Genomic DNA, 18662 nt, shown 5'->3' on the forward strand with positions numbered 1-18662 from the left:
TTTAGTCGAGCAGGCTGAAAGTTTTTAAGATGGGAGTTGTAGGTCATCTTTAATGTTATACTATCTGACTGATTTGCCAGTGTGTGTAGAAAAACAGATAGCATTTGAAAGTTCATACGCAATTTGGCCATATTTGTAATATTTTGATCTGTCAGGTAGGCAATTGGAGGAGTATAAAGCAGCAGATAAGATTTTCCTACATACCCTATCCCCGAACTGGCCAATATCAATAGTACAGGCCAACATGCACTTAAAAATCATATGAAATATTTCATTAATTTAATACAATTTTATGGCTATGTATGTGGCCACCTTCAGGGAAAGCTGAACACTGTAATTTTCTGTTTAAAAACGACACAAGACTTATTTGTTAAAGAAACTTTAAAGTTGGATTGTTATGCAGTAGTCATTCGTATTACACATTTGCCATGTAAAGCATCAAAATCTACTATGGTTTAGTACATATTTCAGCTCTCCAATCTACTAGGTACACTTTTTTATGAAGTACTAAAGCTCCAGTCAGTTTAGGTTAATGTTCAGATGTGATATATATATCCCTCTGTAGTAATGTTCAAATAACTGAGATAATTATAAACATTCTATTAAAATTTCCAGTGTATGCAGTGATTTATTCTAAAATATATTTAAAGAATACAACAAAATTATGCAAACAAATAAAATGTAAATGATATACAGTGGTTCTTGAAAGTTTTTGAACCCTTTCTTTTGCCACAGGATAATTTTTTTTCAATAATCACCAAATATAATAATTTTTGTTTCATTTGTTTGACTAGGTTTTCTTTATCTACTTTTAGGACTTAATAGTCATATTTGGATTCAAGATTTATACACCTGTCTAGGCAAAGCAAGCAAATGCCCACAAAACTTTATACCTCAGTGGGCTAATGGCAAAGTATTTAACCCCAATGTAAACCATTTCCAAAAAAAATATATTTTTGTGCCTTAAAAAAAATAAAATAACACTAGCAGTGTCACAGTGGGCATGCAAGCAGAATGGGTATTAAGGTGTTCCCTGCTGTCTCCCCTGATGCTCTTTGAGACAAGGCACATAAAATAAAGTGTATCTTATAAGATTTGTTGTGTATATTAATGTAGTACAAAATTTAGGTCTTAGCTAGCGTGGGGTAATATAGAGCTCATAGGGTCGTGGCATATAAGCACTTTTGGAAGGTACTGGTGAGATGTCAATATCCTTAGGGTCCATGTGGCATTTAAGTTCAAACCTTTGTAATATAGATGTTAGGAACAGAAATATTTCCATGCGCGCGAGGCCTTCGCCAAGGCAGACACGTTTACCTGTTTGGACACAAAAAGACAATGTAGAAAATTAAATATGGGAGATTAGAAAGTGTTAAGTACAGAATTTCTTAGTACAACAGAGACTTGTAGTGATAGATTAAGTTTCAGTCTGGCCTAAAGAATATTAATGATTAAAGATTTGCTGAAGAATATTCATGGAGTTTAAGAGAACAGAAATGTGGTTATCAAAATTATAATTTAATCAAGTATATATTGGGGTGTTCGATTTTTATAATTCTTTATCAAAACAATATCAACTGAGCAACATTATTTTATTAATAATTACCAATAGAAAATGGTATGAAAGCATCGGTTTTCTTCAGGCAGCCCTTTTCATCTAGAAAATGACATGGGTTAAAGCTTTCTGGATCCTTAAAGTATCTGGGATCTTTTAGGATACATGTCAACATTGGGAATACTGTTGTACCCTATAAGTAAAGAAGAAGAAAGTTTGCCAGCGCTTAGTTTGCCTTTAAAATAATTTTTACAAAAAATGAGGTGTTAGTACCACACTTTGGCCAAAATATGTAAGCTCACGTGCCACGTCAAGGCCCCTCATTATACGTGAGTCCTACACTGTCTAATGACTTTGAGTCTGTGATGCAATTAAAATAAAGTCCCCCAGAAAACAATGTGACTGAGTATTAAGACCCACTGCACCTACCTTCAGCTCAAAAAGGCTCTAGTGAAAAAGCAGGGAGCTTTTAAGCCCCAGCTCATTAGTACACACATGAAAGTGATTCAATGATTTAAGGCTACATAGCAGCTAGAAGCAAAATTTGGCTACAATTTGTACACAAAACACAGAAAGAAATCGCCAGCGCTCGGTCTAACCCACGCTGTAGTGTTGACCAGCTGCTAGAAACACACTATTGTGCCAGCGCTCGGTCTAACCCACAATCTGGAGTTGACCAGCTGCTATAAACGATAAAGAACCATTACCTAAACACAAAGAAGAAGAAAGTTTGCCAGCGCTATAAGTACCCTATAAGTGAAAGAAAAAGTTTTGTTGTACCAAATTAACCAAATTGAAAAAAAAAAAAAAAAAAAATATATATATATATATATATACATACATATAATCTGTAGGGTTTGATTAGCTGTGATAGAGTTCCTTGGTATAGTAAAAAGAGTGTCTAGGTATATAAAAAGCAAACAAGCTAAAAAAACAAAACCATATATCATATGAACTATGGTAAAATTGGTAAGGGCCCACAGGTTGTGACTGGAACCAAAAATCAGCTCCTGTGAGGGCAACAAATGCTTGAAAACATCTTAGCATCACCAATCCCTAAATCACCAAGTCTAAAACAATTGTATTGTATATGGTTAGCACTGTTAAGGTATTTTCACGGGGCCCCCATGACAATGTTGCATGGTAAAATGTTCTGTTTGCCCTGTACTGTATTATAAAAGATAAGTACAGGATGTTGAAATACCAAGCACAAACTAAAATGACTCCTCTGTTTCTTCCAACCAATAGGCTGTGTATTTCTTTTAAGCATTTCAGTTATTATTTGCTGTGTTACAGGTTTGAGTACAGTATGCTCTTATGATTAAAATTTTGGCTACTTGTTTTGGCAGCTGTGAAGGATAGTTAAACATGCATACAAATAAAATCAACATTATGCACTCTCTCACTCTTCTACTGAATAAAAACAAGTTGAAATACCTGGAGTACTAAGGGGCTGATTTACTAACCCACGAATCCGACCCGAATTGGAAAAGTTCCGACTTGAAAACGAACATTTTGCGACTTTTTCGTATGTTTTGCGATTTTTTCGGATTCTGTACGAATTTTTCGTTACCAATACGATTTTTGCATAAAAACGCGAGTTTTTCGTATCCATTACGAAAGTTGCGTAAAAAGTTGCGCATTTTTCGTAGCGTTAAAACTTACGCGAAAAGTTGCGCATTTTTCGTAGCGTTAAAACTTAACGCTACGAAAAATGCGCAACTTTTCGCGTAAGTTTTAACGCTACGCAAAATGCGCAACTTTTTACGCAACTTTCGTAATGGATAGGAAAACTCGCGTTTTTACGCAAAATTCGTATTGGATCCGAAAAATTCGTAAAGAATCCGAAAAAATCGCAAAACATACGAAAAAATCGCAAAGTACCGATCATTACGAAAAAAACGCAATCGGACTCCATTCGACCCGTTCGTGGGTACGTAAATCAGCCCCCAAGTGTAGCTTTGTTTGCAGAAAAAATGAGTTCCTATTTAATGTGTACTTGTCATGCAATATTTGTCCTAACGCTTGCTTGCCATTCATCTGTATTTACTCTTCCTGTTTTCATATCTCCTTCATTTTCAGACCCTTATCCAACCTCTTGATCCCTGCTGCACCAATAGCATTCTTCTGTTGTTTATGTGTACTGTGTCACAAACTACTGTGTAAGCTATAAATATTATAAAGATCAGGTAGCCACCACTTGAGATTCAGTGACTAGAGTTTAATGGATTTTATGAAAAGATTCTAACAACAGTATAATAAAAGGGAATGTACTTTGATTATTTAACAGCCATCCATCATATCTATCAATCATATTCACAATCCAGATTTTAGGGCACACTGTGCAGAACAAACCTAAATTGGTTGTTTGCTCCCTTGGGCCTTACTTGCTAGATCTTGCCAAAGGAAAATCTAATTGTAGTTGAACAATGCTCCAAATAATTTTGAATGCCTGTATTTGCAGAATTTGGCACAAAGCAATTGTTTCAAGCTTCAACTGGTTCTTTATCAAGCACAAATAACTTATCAAAATAATTCACACACACACACACATATTTTTTTATGTTTGCCCAACAGTGGCATCTTGTGGGCAAACATATAAATCACAGATCACAATATAAAACAATAGTTTTCTATATAGTGTCAAATGTTATTATGAGGATTTTACCATTGTAATGTATGTGTTTGCCTACAAGATGGCACTGTTGTGTAGACTATATAAAATATGCATGAGCTTGATAAAAAGATGTTTGTTGATTTTCACACAGTGACGAACACTGCAAATAAAGGCATTTTCATTTAAGTGCTGTCCAGCTATAGTTTTCTCTTTAAACAGGAAGATCCAGTCACATGATTCTTTTTAAAAGAACTTTCTTGACTTGGCTATGAATGTGCAGATTAGTATATACTGCACTCTGAGTGAGCTCTGATGTCTTCTAATATACTTTTCTCAACCCCTATACCAACAGGTTAATTGCTGATCAAGCATGTTACATAACACATAATTAAAATGTGATTGGATTGTTTACATCATACACACATTGTTCCCAAACTTTCTGAAGATGTTTAGGATAATTGTCTTGTTGTAGAAACCATCCCTTTTTCAGCTGTTTCACAGACTTTGCCGATATTTATTGGAATTCTGTGGCAGGTCCCCCACAGAACAATTGTCAAAACACCAAAACTCCATAAAAATTACTTTAGTTTTCTGCATACTGCTAATTGCTGAAATTAAGGGCAGTTTTGTTCTACACAAACAGTTAAAAATTAAAACAGTTTTCCTCGCCAATATAAAACAAAAATTCAGTATTTCCACCAGTTTCCACCATTTCCTGCCAGTTTACAGTTTCCTATCCATTGAGCTCACGGCTCTGTCTCTCTGTGTCAAACTAACCAGCTAGGGTTATAAAGTCTCCTGGTTAGCCAGGTGAGGTGTATCAACCCCTGCTGGTCAGTCTGTAGCTTTTCATACTGCTACAAAACCATTCTTCTCTCTACATATATAAATGATTTTTGTGCCACTGGCTGACACATATCCCCAACGCATAATGGGTATACCCACATGTTTAACAGTTGTTTGTTTTCATCAAATGCTGCTCTTTCTTTAATTCCACCAACCCTTTGGTGATCGTGGCCAAGATGTTCAATTTTGAGTTCATAGCAATTGTTTCGAAAAGACCTCCATTGGCTTGGCTAGATGCTCTTTTGCATACCTCAGATGTTGTGCATCACTCCTGTGTCAGCAGAATCTTTCTGCAGGTCCTTTGCAATCATATGAGAGTTTGGTCAACATAAAAGCAGTTCGTTCTTGTGGTCTTCCAGATCTTTTTATAGCACTCTCCCTAGGCATCAGTTAGTGTCATTTTCAAATCCTTACTCAATTGCTTCGATCCATGATTTTAATAAAACCTGCAGTTGTCAACAGATGACAACCCCTAATGACTATTAAAGCCTAACTAGGTAATCAAAGACCTTGCAAAAAACAGTGTTTATCACTGGACAAGTAGCAGTTGCAGGGTGTCTGAACCTTTGCTTAGACGCCCTATTTTGTTTTGTCTGTGTTTTTGTTTTTATGTTTTAAAGTTCATGAAATAAAAGCTAACTGTGCATTAACATTTGCAAATATGTTTTAACCCACTGATTCCTGCAATAGTTGTTTGCTACTTTTCAAAGTTTTGCATCCAACTGTACATACAGATATCAAATTGGTATGGTATGAAATATTTATGTAAACAGCATTTTTTTCTTAAACCTTGCCCACATCCAAAAAAATGAATTTTTAGTCACATAGAATACATCTCACACAGTGTAATTTATAATATATAATTTATTATATAGTATTATTTATTATATAATAATTGTATTGAGTAAGGGTCCAAATGCATTTGCAAGGCACTATATATGCAATGCTAAGATGTTATGTAACTATGTGCTATACTATTAGAAAGATGTTAGTGCACTTTCTGAATCATACTGTCTGCAGTAAACAGGCTAAATTTACATTTACTGAATGTACAAAATTTTACCTTATACTCAATCTAAAACTATCTTTAACCTTTTGCCATAGAAAAAATTCTGACCTTAGGGATATCGTATCCTCTGAGTGTTGTATCTTTGTTTGTTGAACGGGGAACCCCCATTGGCACAATATCCGCAAACCTCTGTATCTCATGAATTGTTGCATCTGTATATGGCATTTTGGGACGATCCTCCATTGATGGACACCGGTTAAACCCTATCACACTGTCAATCTCTTCATGAATCTTCTCTAATTAAAAAAATAATAATAACAATTTCTCTTACTGCAGAAGAAAAATGTCAGTTGCCAATTTGAAAATAAAGGTCACCAAATTAATGTTTAGCTTATTCTGATGAATAAATCTTTATGAAATATGTTTGAATGCTTATTTATGTTTTCATCCATATTTAAATACAGCAACACTTGGCAATTTAACACCCCTGGAGACCTGATCTTGTAGCAGGTTTAGCCTGCCTGCTTCCAGGATATTAGCTACGGTAATTATGCTGATAATGTTTATAAGTGTTAGTGATTGTTACACACCAAATTTTTGGCTTACGATAACTTTAACAACAAATAAAATGACTTAATATGATTTGTAATATTTTCTTTTTAATTTTCTGTTGTTAGCTTGTCATTCATAGTAAAATTTCAAATAAGGTGCAAAGTTGGCGTAGGATCAAAATTTGTTTGGACGACCTCTGTGTACTTTTTCTAGTTTATCTGCAATATGTGCACCAGTCTATAAAGTTGATAATAACATGTTTTAAAGAACCTTATTAGCCACCCAACCCACCCCACGATTAAGCAGGGCAAAAGTTCCTGTACCGTCTGAGTTTAGAAGGAAAATATAGAACTGTTTTGATGTTGCTTTGCTCAATAAAGAGACCAGAAACCTCAGATGACCTGAGCAGTGCAACATCAGTCTCTGTGTTCCTTCTGAATGTACCTCTCAGACCTTACAGTTACAGGAACTTTAACTGAGCCAGTGGCACTGTTGATACAAAATTTTATATATTAGCAATTAAAAAGTTAACTGCACTGAAAGGTACGTCTGATATATATACCTAGCTAGAACTATCAAGAAGACAGAATAAAACTGTATGCTTTATAGCACTGTTCACTGCCCTGCAACTATGCAAAACAAATAACTGCATAAAGTAAAGTTTACTTTGAATGTCGGGGTATTTTAGCAGGATGAGCATTCCATATTGTAGTGTTATGCTGGTGGTCTCTGTTCCTGCAAAGAAGAGGTTCATCAGGGTGACAAACAAATTTTCATAGTCAAATTCTGTATTAACATTGTCCTTTTCCTGAAAGGTAAAATAGTAAAAAAAACTAGATTAGCTTTCTCATTTGTGAAGAGAGAGCTATTTATTGATAGTGAGAGATTTAGTGAGAAATATGTGCCCCTACTTACATTTATAAAGATATTAATAGTCACCTTGGAATAATGTGACCTGTATAAGCTTTTATATGGTCGCATAACTCATTATGCCTTTTAATATCTTTATAAATTACAGTAGGGGGTACATTATCCACTATATAATTACTAAGATTACCTGTCTCATTTTTATGAGAAAACAATCAATATAATCCCTTGGGAAATTCTCCTCCAAAGTCTCTTCATGACTTGCAACAAATTCAGTCACAAATGTTTTAAGTCTATCTAAATTCTCTGCAGCTTTTTTGTGTGGGCCAGGAAGATGCTTCAGAAGTCCAGGGGCAAAGCTGAAAAGCTGTGGGGATTTAGGAATTTCATACATTAAAAAAGGTTAATGAATTACAGCAATTACACATATTGTATAAACTTTATATATGTGTATACATATAAATATACTGCCACAGCAAGGGTGAGCAAGCAACTTTCAGAAGTGTGAACATTTTATGTTTGCTTTCTGACAAGTCAACACATTTATAGATTTGTGCCATAAAGCTCTAGGAAAAAAGAGAGATGAATATACAAACCGGATTCCAAAAAAGTTGGGACACTAAACAAATTGTGAATAAAAACTGAATGCAATGATGGGGAGGTGCCAACTTCTAATATTTTATTCAGAATAGAACATAAATCACGGGACAAAAGTTTAAACTGAGAAAATGTACCATTTTAAGGGAAAAATATGTTGATTCAGAATTTCATGGTGTCAACAAATCCCAAAAAAGTTGGGACAAGTGGCGAAAAGAGGCTGGAAAAAGTAAATTTGAGCATAACGAAGAGCTGGAAGACCAAATAACACTAATTAGTTCAATTGGCAACATGATTGGGTAAAAAAAGAGCTTCTCAGAGTGGCAGTGTCTCTCAGAAGCCAAGATGGGTAGAGGATCACCAATTCCCACAATGTTGCGCAGAAAGATAGTGGAGCAATATCAGAAAGGTGTTACCCAGCGAAAAATTGCATCTATCATTATCAACTGTGCATAACATCATCCAAAGATTCAGAGAATCTGGAACAATCTCTGTGCGTAAGGGTCAAGGCCGTAAAACCATACTGGATGCCCATGATCTCCGGGCCCTTAAAAGACACTGCACCACAAACAGGAATGCTACTGTAAAGGAAATCACAGAATGGGCTCAGGAACACTTCCAGAAACCATTGTCAGTAAACCCATTCCCCGTGCCATCCGCCGTTGCCAGCTGAAACTCTACAGTACAAAGAAGAAGCCATTTCTAAGCAAGATCCACAAGCTCAGGCGTTTTCACTGGGCCAGGGATCATTTAAAATGGAGTGTGGCAAAATGGAAGACTGTTCTGTGGTCAGACGAGTCACGATTCGAAGTTCTTTTTGGAAATCTGGGACGCCATGTCATCCGGACCAAAGAGGACAAGGACAACCCAAGTTGTTATCAACGCTCAGTTCAGAAGCCTGCATCTCTGATGGTATGGGGTTGCATGAGTGCGTGTGGCATTGGCAGCTTGCATGTCTGGAAAGGCAGCATCAATGCAGAAAAATATATTCAGGTTCTAGAACAACATATGCTCCCATCCAGACGTCATCTCTTTCAGGGAAGACCCTGCATTTTTCAACAAGATAATGCTAGACCACATTCTGCATCAATCACAACATCATGGCTGCGTAGGAGAAGAATCCGGGTACTGAAATGGCCAGTCTGCAGTCCAGATCTTTCACCTATAGAGAACATTTGGCGCATCATAAAGAGGAAGGTGCGACAAAGAAGGCCCAAGACGATTGAACAGTTAGAGGCCTGTATTAGACAACAATGGGAGAGCATTCCTATTCCTAAACTTGAGAAACTGGTCTCCTCGGTCCCCAGACGTCTGTTGAGTGTTGTAAGAAGAAGGGGAGATGCCACACAGTGGGGAAAATGGCCTTGTCCCAACTTTTTGGGGATTTGTTGACACCATGAAATTCTGAATCAACATATTTTCCCTTAAAATGGTACATTTTCTCAGTTTAAACTTTTGTTCCGTGATTTATGTTCTATTCTGAATAAAATATTAGAAGTTGGCACCTCCACATCATTGCGTTCAGTTTTTATTCACAATTTGTTTAGTGTCCCATCTTTTTTGGAATCTGGTTTGTAATATTAAGGCCACTTGTACTTGTACTTTAGTGGTTAAAATGCAACCTGGTGAAAAATATAGCTGGATCATATGGCATTTTCAATATTTATCTAGCAGCAGTGGCATTATTAGTAGTACATACTGTATGACGCTGGAAGACCTTTCATTAATCTTAGAGCCTAGATCCCTGAACTCACTCTTTAAGGTCCTTCATCTACCATTCATTTTGTCATTAGTAACAATATGTACTTAAACAGTTGGGTCATGCCCAGCTCCACCCAATAATTTGTCTGTAATCAACCACATGCAGAATCCTGGTACCAGGAAGACAGCAAACTGTTCGGTTGTAGCAATCTGGACAACAGATTACCCAATCCATTTTCCTAATAACTGAATCCCCTATAATAACAATTCTGTTTAGGTCTATCACTGCTCTCCTCCCCACCACCACTATAGAAACTGGTCTCCCAGCTGTTAGAGAGATCACCCACATCTAGAACTTCCAGTCCAGAGTTCACATTCCCATCTTCTTTGTACAATCTGGCAAATCTGTTGGGATGCACAAACCCTGGAGCAGTCTATATTTTCCTTTTCCCCACAGTAGATTTACTGTTACTTAGTTTACTGCCTCATCGTCCTGCTGATGTTCTCCTCCCCCCAAACCTGCTACGTCCTGCTCAGTAAAAATAATCACAGTGTTGCAATTTGTTGCTCCATGGCTCTTATGCAAGCCTAGAAAATGGCAATTTGCTCACATTCACTACAGAGGTAAGTACTCTGGAACTCAGGTTCCAAATCTGCATAAATGTGAAAGACTGTGCACTGAATCAGACCTTCTGTCTTGCTGCCACTCATTCTCCCAGTTACACAAAAAATGTTTTTTTAAGGAGACAGGGAAGTAGAATAAATTATAACAAATGTTTTACCTTTTTTTAAACCCCTTTTGTTTTCAACCCTTTTGTTTTCAAGATAGCAGCTCCCAGAATAGCACTCAATAGTCTGGCTTGGGACTCCCTCAGTTATATGGGAGTAGGAGAAACAATTGCATCTCTGAAAGCAGTTCTAATATGTAGCACTGGCCCAATCTGAAAGCTCAGACTTGGGCACAATGCACTGACTGCCTACACACCAAAATTACAACTAAAAAAATGAAATTTGTTGGCTCAAGATAATTGATTCCATTTCACTTTTTTTTAGTTTTTATCCAGCAAGGACTAATTGTTGGTCAAAACATGTTCTTGTATTATATTTTCTTATATAAATTATGAACATAAAACAGCAAGAATGTATTTATGCTTACCTGCGTCCATGGTGAAGTAATAATTTTAAAGGTGTCTTTTAACAAGGCCAAAACTGAGAGGAATGTCTCATTTTGGTAGTCAAAACGCTCTCCAAAAACTACGGAGCAAATTACATTGGAAACAGCCAATGTCATCAAATACGTGGAGTTGAATGGGGTTCCTAGGACAGAGAATATTAATACAGCAGCAAGACTCCATCACCAACACATGAACTATATTAAAATACTTAAGGTTACATATAGATTAGCAAACCCTGTTTTGTTCAGCTGGTAAAAAAAAAAAAAATTAAGTTGACAACTGGAATGCTCAAATTTCCAGTTGGGTAAAATGGATGCTAGCAATTATATAGCTGCTGAAATTCTTAAAGGAGAAGGAAAGGTAAAAACTAAGTAAGCTTTATCAGAAAGGTTTATGTAAATACAGCCATAAGCACTCACAGAAACACTGCACTGAGTTCCCTGTCAAAAGATTAGTTGCATCTGTTTTCCTCTGCCAGAGACATGCAGTTCTTTGCTTTCTGCTCTTTCCTGCTCCGCCCTCCCTCAAGAATGCTAAGAACTCACTCCCCCCCTTAGGAATGTGGATCTGAGCCAATCAGCAGGAAGCTGACTTACTGTATACTCTTACTAACTGAACATGTTCACTTGGTCTGGATCTCTTTGCAGGAGTGAGGCATTATGGGAACTTTCTTTACACAGCTCAGCATTTTTTCTTCCTGTTTGGCTTTTGATCATCTGAACTGAAGAAATATGGGGAGACTTAAGGGCACTATTGAGACAACTGAAGGTATGCCTGCAGCTTGAGATTAACTCTTTATTAGCCTTTCCTTCTCCTTTAACTTTCCATTTCCTTATTGCATATTAATAGGGTGTGCTCTATTTATTACACCCTAGTACTAACTTTAACTGGTGAAGGTTTGGAATTAAATAAAAGCCCAGGCTATCCATACCCCAATAATTTGCTAAAAGAACAAATAGTTAACTGAAGACTGGGTTAATAATTCAGAATTGTAAAACTGATTTCCTTTTTCTATGTAGAAATAAAACGGTACCTTGGAATTGATCCCAACTAAGATATAAGTAATCCTTATTGGATGCAAAACAATCCTATTGGGTTTAATTAATGTTTTATTGATTTTTTAGTAGACTTAAGGTGTTGAGATCCAAATTACGGAAAGACCCCTTATCCGGAATACCCTTGGTCCCGAGCATTCTAGATAATGGGTCCTATACCTGTATTTCAACACATGAGATAACATGCTCGGATTTTGTTTACAACAGACTAACAATAACAAGGTAACATTTTTTTTTACTGTATGTTGCCCACTGCACTTAGACAGTAAAATATACATATCCTGTTCTGTATGTATTATTCAAACCTTTCGTCTTCTTAAATTCCTCCACCAGAGCGCAGGCCTCCTCCTGTACTCTTTCTTCAACCCTCCTTTTTCCCATTCCGAAATCTCTTAGAGTGCTTAGAGAAAAACGCCTCATCTGCCTCCATCGTTCTCCATTGCTAAATGCCACACCTGCATAAAGATACAATCACTATTATAGCAAAATATCTTTTTGCGTCTGTTCAGACAGAAACAGAGCTTGGGGAATGCTTACCACGTCCTTTAAAAATCATTTCTATAAAGGCATTTTTTCCTCGATTGCTGAACACTTCTCCATTGTCCACAAAAGCTTCTTTCACGACATCATAACCATTGAGCACCAGTACAGGATATGGCCCAAGATACACCATTGACACAGGGCCATACTGGGAACCAAGCTATACAAGTAAATTAATAATTAAATAAAGGAAGTGTGAGTTCAGTAAGACTCTATAAGACATTATTATTAACATTTATTTATAAAGCGCCAACATATTCCGCAGCACTGTACAATAAGTGGGTTTCATAGATTGGACATACAGAGTAACATATAAAGCAATCAATAACCAATACAAGAGGTGAAGAGAGCCCTGCCCAAAAGAGCTTACAATCTACAAGACATCACTAAGTAATTAAAACCATACTCACTTGAAGGAGTGTTTTGAAAAACTACAGATTCTATAAAAGATGTTGTGTTTGAACAGTGGTAAGTTTATGCTGTAAAGCAGAAATGTCCTCGGTTTTGTAGAATCCATGTAATCAAGAAACAGAAACCCTACTTACATTCAACATTATGTGCTATATGCAGCCTAGCCATTTTTTTGCAAAGATCCTTAAACAGAAGGGCATATAGGCACACAGGAAACTCCACAGGGTTCAGAAGGAAATCCACATCATGCTACACACATAGCACTGTGTTAAAACCAAAAAAATGAGAGGCTTTAACCTTCACTTAAGGAATTGTAGATGAAGACATGGAAATGGCTCCTTAAAGGGAAAACATAGGATAAAAGAAAATCCTGTTAATCTTGCAGGTAATGATTAATATTATATGGTGCCGGTATGTATTTAGGAAACATGTAAATGTTTGCTGACTAGCAGCATTCTAATGTTTAATATAAAGCAATCTAAGAGCTTTAAGGGCCACCAACAGCACTCTAGAACACCTAATAGGACCAAATCTAATCAACTTCTCTGCTTTGAGCTGAAGCAGATGATTTTATTAAACCATCCCACTGTATTTGCCCATCACCCTATTGCATTTTACACCCACTGCTTCATACAACTTTGTTTCCTCTTTCTTTCTACTGATTAGTTTATGTCCATTATAGGTCTCCCTATGCCACTAATACATATCTTGGCCTGTGACTCAAACTAAAAGTCCCGGTATCCTTCAACAGCCAATGTTGAAAAACAAGTAGGGGGTGACAGATTCACAACTTCACATCACAAACTTTGCAATTACATACAGTACTGTACTTATAAATATTTATATAGTACAGTACTGTATGTAAATGCAAAGTTTGTGATATTTATCTTTTATTTTCTTCTATGTTTAAAATTTAAATCACCATGTCTGTTTTGTTTCTGTGGTACTGAGGGCCAGAATTTTTCAAGTCTACCTTATGGATGGCCCATAATGGAAGCCGCCGGTTTTGACTACTTTCCTTTTTTAAACTGCACTCACCTCAAATCACACCCAAGTCATCACAAGAGCTTTTAAGACCATACCCACATTTATGGTGGTAGTGCAGCAAAAACCCAAATGGTTGGTGCTCACTACAGGGATATCCCCCATCATAAATATGTTAAATGTTTATTATGTCATATTAAAACATACCCTTAAATCCATATGCCTCCCCTTTGGATACCACAGCAACCCCAGCACATAATTACACACCTTGGGGTCCATATAATGACTACTTCCAAATGCTAGCAAACTCAGAACAAAACCCTGCCAGGTTCACTACCCACAGGCAGCAGAGGGCAGGCAGAGTATGGCATATACAGGCAGCATAGGGCAAAAGAGTATGGCACACACAGGCAGGGTAGGGTGGGCAGAGTATGGCACACACATGCAGCATAGGGTTGGCAGAATATGACACGCACAGGCAGGGTAGGGCAAGCAGAGTGTGGCACACACAGGCAGCATAGGGCTAGCAGAGTATGGCACACACAGGCAGCATAGGGAAGGCAGAGTATGGCACACATACAGGCAGGGTATGGCAGGAATAGTATGGTACACACAGGCAGGGTAGGGCAGGCAGAGTGTGCTACACACAGGCAGCATAGGGCAGGAAGAGTATGGCACACACAGGCAGCATAGGGCAGGCAGAATTTGGAGAGTAGTAGTCAGCACCAAACCTTGTGATTAGTTAGAAGTAGTGCAGGTTCCCCAATGACCACTTTCCATCGGCATATCCTGCTACAGAAGAACAGGAACAGCACCTCTTGTCTTTGGAGATTAAAATGTCTTTATTGCAAAGTTTTCTGGTGCAAACAACAACAGCAGTAACGTTTCTGGTCACATAAGACCTTTTATCAAGCTAATTGGCAATTACACACAGCACCTTTTATAACTTGTGCACCATCTAGTGGAAATGTTCCTATATTACAACAATGTATCAAACAACAGTGTAGCTAAGTAGACACTCATGTGTTACAATTAAGTGATCAATGTGTATCTTCAAGTGTTAGTGCTGCAACACAATACCCTTATAAATTTTTAAAAAGATAAAATTGGAATTAAAAACAAAGGCCAGGACAAGAGGAGAATAAGGGAGAAAGATAATTTTTTTTTTTTATCTAAAGATTGGTCTTAAAGGAACAGTAACACCAAAAAAATAAAGTGTATAAAAATAATTAATATATTATGTACTATTGCCCTGCACTGGTAAAAGTTGTGTGTTTGCTTCATAAACACTACTGTAGTTTATATAAATACCCTGCTGTGTAGCCATGGGGGCAGCCATTTAAATTGAAAAAAGGAGAAAAGGCACAGGTTGCTAAGCAGATACAGATAAGTAGCATAGATTCCCATTGTATTCTACACAGTTAATCTGTTATCTTCTTATGTAACCTGTGCCTTTTCTCCTTTTTTCAATTTAAATGGCTGCCCCCATGGCTACACAGCAGCTATTTCTATTAACTATAGCAGTCTTTCTGAAGCAAACACACAACTTTTACCAGTGCAGGGCAACAGTACATTATATTTTAATTATTTTAAAACGTTTTTATTTTTTAGTGTTACTGTTCCTTTAAGTCATATTCTTTGTTCAGCCCTAAAGGACTTAACGTTTCCAGTTTACGTATCCAGTAAGCCTCTCTATATAGTAATTCTTTTAATCTATTTCCTCTTCTCCTCTTTGGCTCAACTATTTCAACAACTTGAAATTTAAGCTGATTCACTCTGTGTCCGCATTCAATAAAATGGCCTGCAACAGCCTGATCTATTTTTCCTGTGTTAATTGCTGACTTATGTTCTCTTATCCGTTCGCGAACCATTCTCGTCGTTTGCCCAACATATGCTAGCCCACACGGGTGCTGTGTGTAATTGCCAATTAGCTTGATAAATGGTCTTATGTGACCTGAAACGTTGCTGCTGTTGTTGTTTGCCCCAGAAAACTTTGCAATAAAGGCATTTTAATCTACAAAGACAAGAGGTGCTGTTCCTGTTCTTCTGTACCAGCATAGGGCAGGCAGTGCATACATTGATGCAATGCTGGCACTGCTCCTACAGTCTGAGGTGCGAACAGACGAAAAATGTAAGCGCTTACAGTGTGTAAACAATGCAGGGGCCAGTTAATCTCAGTACTGATACTGATGTTTACACAAAGGTAAGCAGTCACAGCAGAAAGACAGGTGGGGGGGCCACATGGGGGGGGGGGTTACCCGTGGGGCAGATAGCACTGACCTAAGGTAATCCATTTATGAAAGCTTTCTGCTATTAGCTGTTGGTTAAAGGTAATGCTGTCTATTGTTGTCATTGAATATTATTGTCTACTAATGTGATTTATACTTTATATTATTATAAAGTATTATATCAGTTGGTTTATATAAAATTTGACCTCACCCATGAAATGTTTAGACAAAAACTTAAAAGAGAAGGAAAGAGAGTGCCAAATGTTATAGGGCATGTCAACCCCAAACAATTTTTTGCATAATGAAAGAAAACATAATTCTAAGCAACTTTCCAATATGAAGTAATTAAAAATTTGTAGCACTTTAAATGTTATTTGTAAATGTAATTGCTACTGAAAGCAGCATTTGCTGAACTCCTGGTTGTTACATTTTAAACAATGTTGCAAAGGTCTTGCTTCTCCAGCAATACAGGTCTGTCAGTCTGCTGCCTTGTGCTACAATGTTTCAACAGTCTGAGCCACCAGGGCAGTGAATAGAAAATGACAGGCAAGCACTGCTTCTAATAGCAATTACAAATACAAATAACTCAAAAACCATTACAAACTTGTAATAAATGTATATTGCAAAGCTGCTTAGAATTTTGGTTTCTTTTATTATGCAAAAATTATATTTTGCGTTGCCTTGTACTTTAAGCACCAGCCCGAGGTATATGCGAGCAAGCGTTCCTCTTCCTCCTGTCTTCTTTCTTCAGAATCCTGGGGCCAACGTATGCACAGTTACAAGAGCTTTTTTGTTAAATTCAGTTTTTCACTCGACTGCGCATGCGCAAAGACTAAAGCAGGAAGGATCGCTATCTTGTATATACCCTGGCAGGTGCAGTTTTCTCCTTACAGGACCACCACCCGGGGGATTCAGGGAAGCAATTACAATCCCTCGGGCGTGCCCAATTTTGTTAGGCACCCCCCAGTTGGATGAGGTCCATATTTTAAATATAACTCTATTTCCCCTTTTTAGGCTATTCAAGCTCTGTTGAAACAAAAGACAGACATAGAAATGATTTGTATTGTTATACATTGTTAAAGGGGTGGTTAACTTTCAGGTTAACTTTTACTATGCATTACTTTATTCTTAGCAACTTTTTTATTGGTCTTCATTTTTTATTTTGTATAGTTTTTTTTATTATTTGCCTTCTTCTTCTGACTCTTTCCAGCTTTCAAATGGGGGTCACTTACCCTGGAAGCCCAAAAACTATTGCTCTGTGAGGTTAGGTTGTTACTGTTATTTTTCCTATTACTTATCTTTTTATTTAGGCCTTCCTCTATTCATGTTCCTATCTACCTTTCATATCAATAACCTAGGTTAAAATGGACCCTAACAACCAGATAGCTGCTGAAATGCCAAACTGGAGAGCTGCTGAACAAAAAGCTAAATAATTCAAACATTTCAAAAACCAAAAAAAATTGCAAATTGTATTAGAAAAACATTCTCTATATCATACTAAAGGTTATTGTAAAGGTAAATAAGTCATAACAGGATTCTGGGAAGAAATTCCTTAAGGCTCCTAGAAAAGTCCCATTTACATGGGTTTATCCTATAGGCTAAAGCTCACCCACTGGGTTTAAAGCAGAAGCCAGGATAATAGCTGATCAGATTCCCAACTACAGACCGGTTTCACCCTTTTTGGGGCTGATCAGTGTAGCACAGGGTTTTCTGATCAGCTTAGGTAGAGCCAGGAGTGGGGATACACGAACAAGCTAAATGGATTGAGGAGACCGCCTCATACGTATGCAAATAAGTCATAACAGGATTCTGGGAAGAAATTCTGTAAAGGTAAACAAACCCTTTAAAAGTTCTGTGTTTATAAGGGAAAGAGTTCTGCACAGATTACATGAAGAGACAGCCGAACTAACCTTAACAAATTCTTTCACTTGTTTTGAAAAGTCCAACTGCAAGACATTTCCTAGGAGGGGGAGAGGTGTCGGCCCCGGGGGGAGCCTTGCATGCCTCTGTCTCCTGCTAAAGAGAAATACTAGAAATGTGAAACTGCAGACCAGGAAAAGCGTCTCTATCCCAAGCACCGCCATGGCCGTTCTATTCATTTATCTAAGCAAAGCCTTCGGACTTTGCTTTATAAACAAACTGAGGAGTCAGTGACTCGTCTGTCTAATGACCTGTAGTGAATCTACTACAGTTCATAGCAACGGAGTCACGCATGTCACGCATGTCGGTGTGCAGGCTGTCTTGGAAGCAGACAGTCTTTTAGGTTTTGCTTTACTCGCTTTTCGCTCTGTCATAATCGCGTCATATCTGTGCTGCCTCTTTAGTGCTTGCCCACTTGTAGACAGTGCTGCTAGGCCTGTGCTTGGCTCCATGTTATCCTGCAATCTAACCAGGACTTCAGTGCTTGTTGGGGGGTAAAAAAAAAAGAGGTGGTGCTGCTGCACAGATATACTGTAGCACTGTAGATATACTGGGTACTGACAAAGCTGCTACCAGTATGGTCAGTCAGTTTGTCCCTTGCTTCA

The 18662-nt window shown here is 37.5% G+C and overlaps 1 protein-coding gene across 1 annotated transcript; it reads right to left on the reverse strand.

Moving 5' to 3' along the window:
• Positions 1-363: 363 nt before the first annotated feature.
• cyp2a6.3 (cytochrome P450 family 2 subfamily A member 6 gene 3 [provisional]) lies at positions 364-18290 on the reverse strand. Its single transcript, XM_002939379.5, has 9 exons — positions 18048-18290; positions 12512-12674; positions 12280-12429; positions 10901-11061; positions 7637-7813; positions 7246-7387; positions 6136-6323; positions 1607-1748; positions 364-1317 (listed from the first exon to the last, which is right to left on the reverse strand). The coding sequence occupies exons 1-9, from the start codon at positions 18234-18236 to the stop codon at positions 1136-1138; spliced, it is 1494 nt and encodes a 497-aa protein (XP_002939425.2). The 5' UTR covers positions 18237-18290; the 3' UTR covers positions 364-1135.
• Between the last annotated feature and the right edge of the window lie 372 nt (positions 18291-18662).

This window comes from Xenopus tropicalis, chromosome 8, assembly GCF_000004195.4.
Source record: "Xenopus tropicalis strain Nigerian chromosome 8, UCB_Xtro_10.0, whole genome shotgun sequence".
Classification (NCBI taxonomy): Eukaryota; Metazoa; Chordata; class Amphibia; order Anura; family Pipidae; genus Xenopus; species Xenopus tropicalis.

Bases quoted from the DNA above. Each gene is read 5' to 3' on its own strand.
- cyp2a6.3 (XM_002939379.5), bottom strand. From the start codon at position 18,236: ATGAATAGAACGGCCATGGCGGTGCTTGGGATAGAGACGCTTTTCCTG. The intron at 11,062-12,279 runs GTTTGAATAATA...TCTCTGTCCTAG, and splicing joins GGAATTTAAGAAGACGAAAG to GAACCCCATTCAACTCCACG. The intron at 7,814-10,900 runs GTAAGCATAAAT...AAATCCCCACAG, and splicing joins TTACTTCACCATGGACGCAG to CTTTTCAGCTTTGCCCCTGG.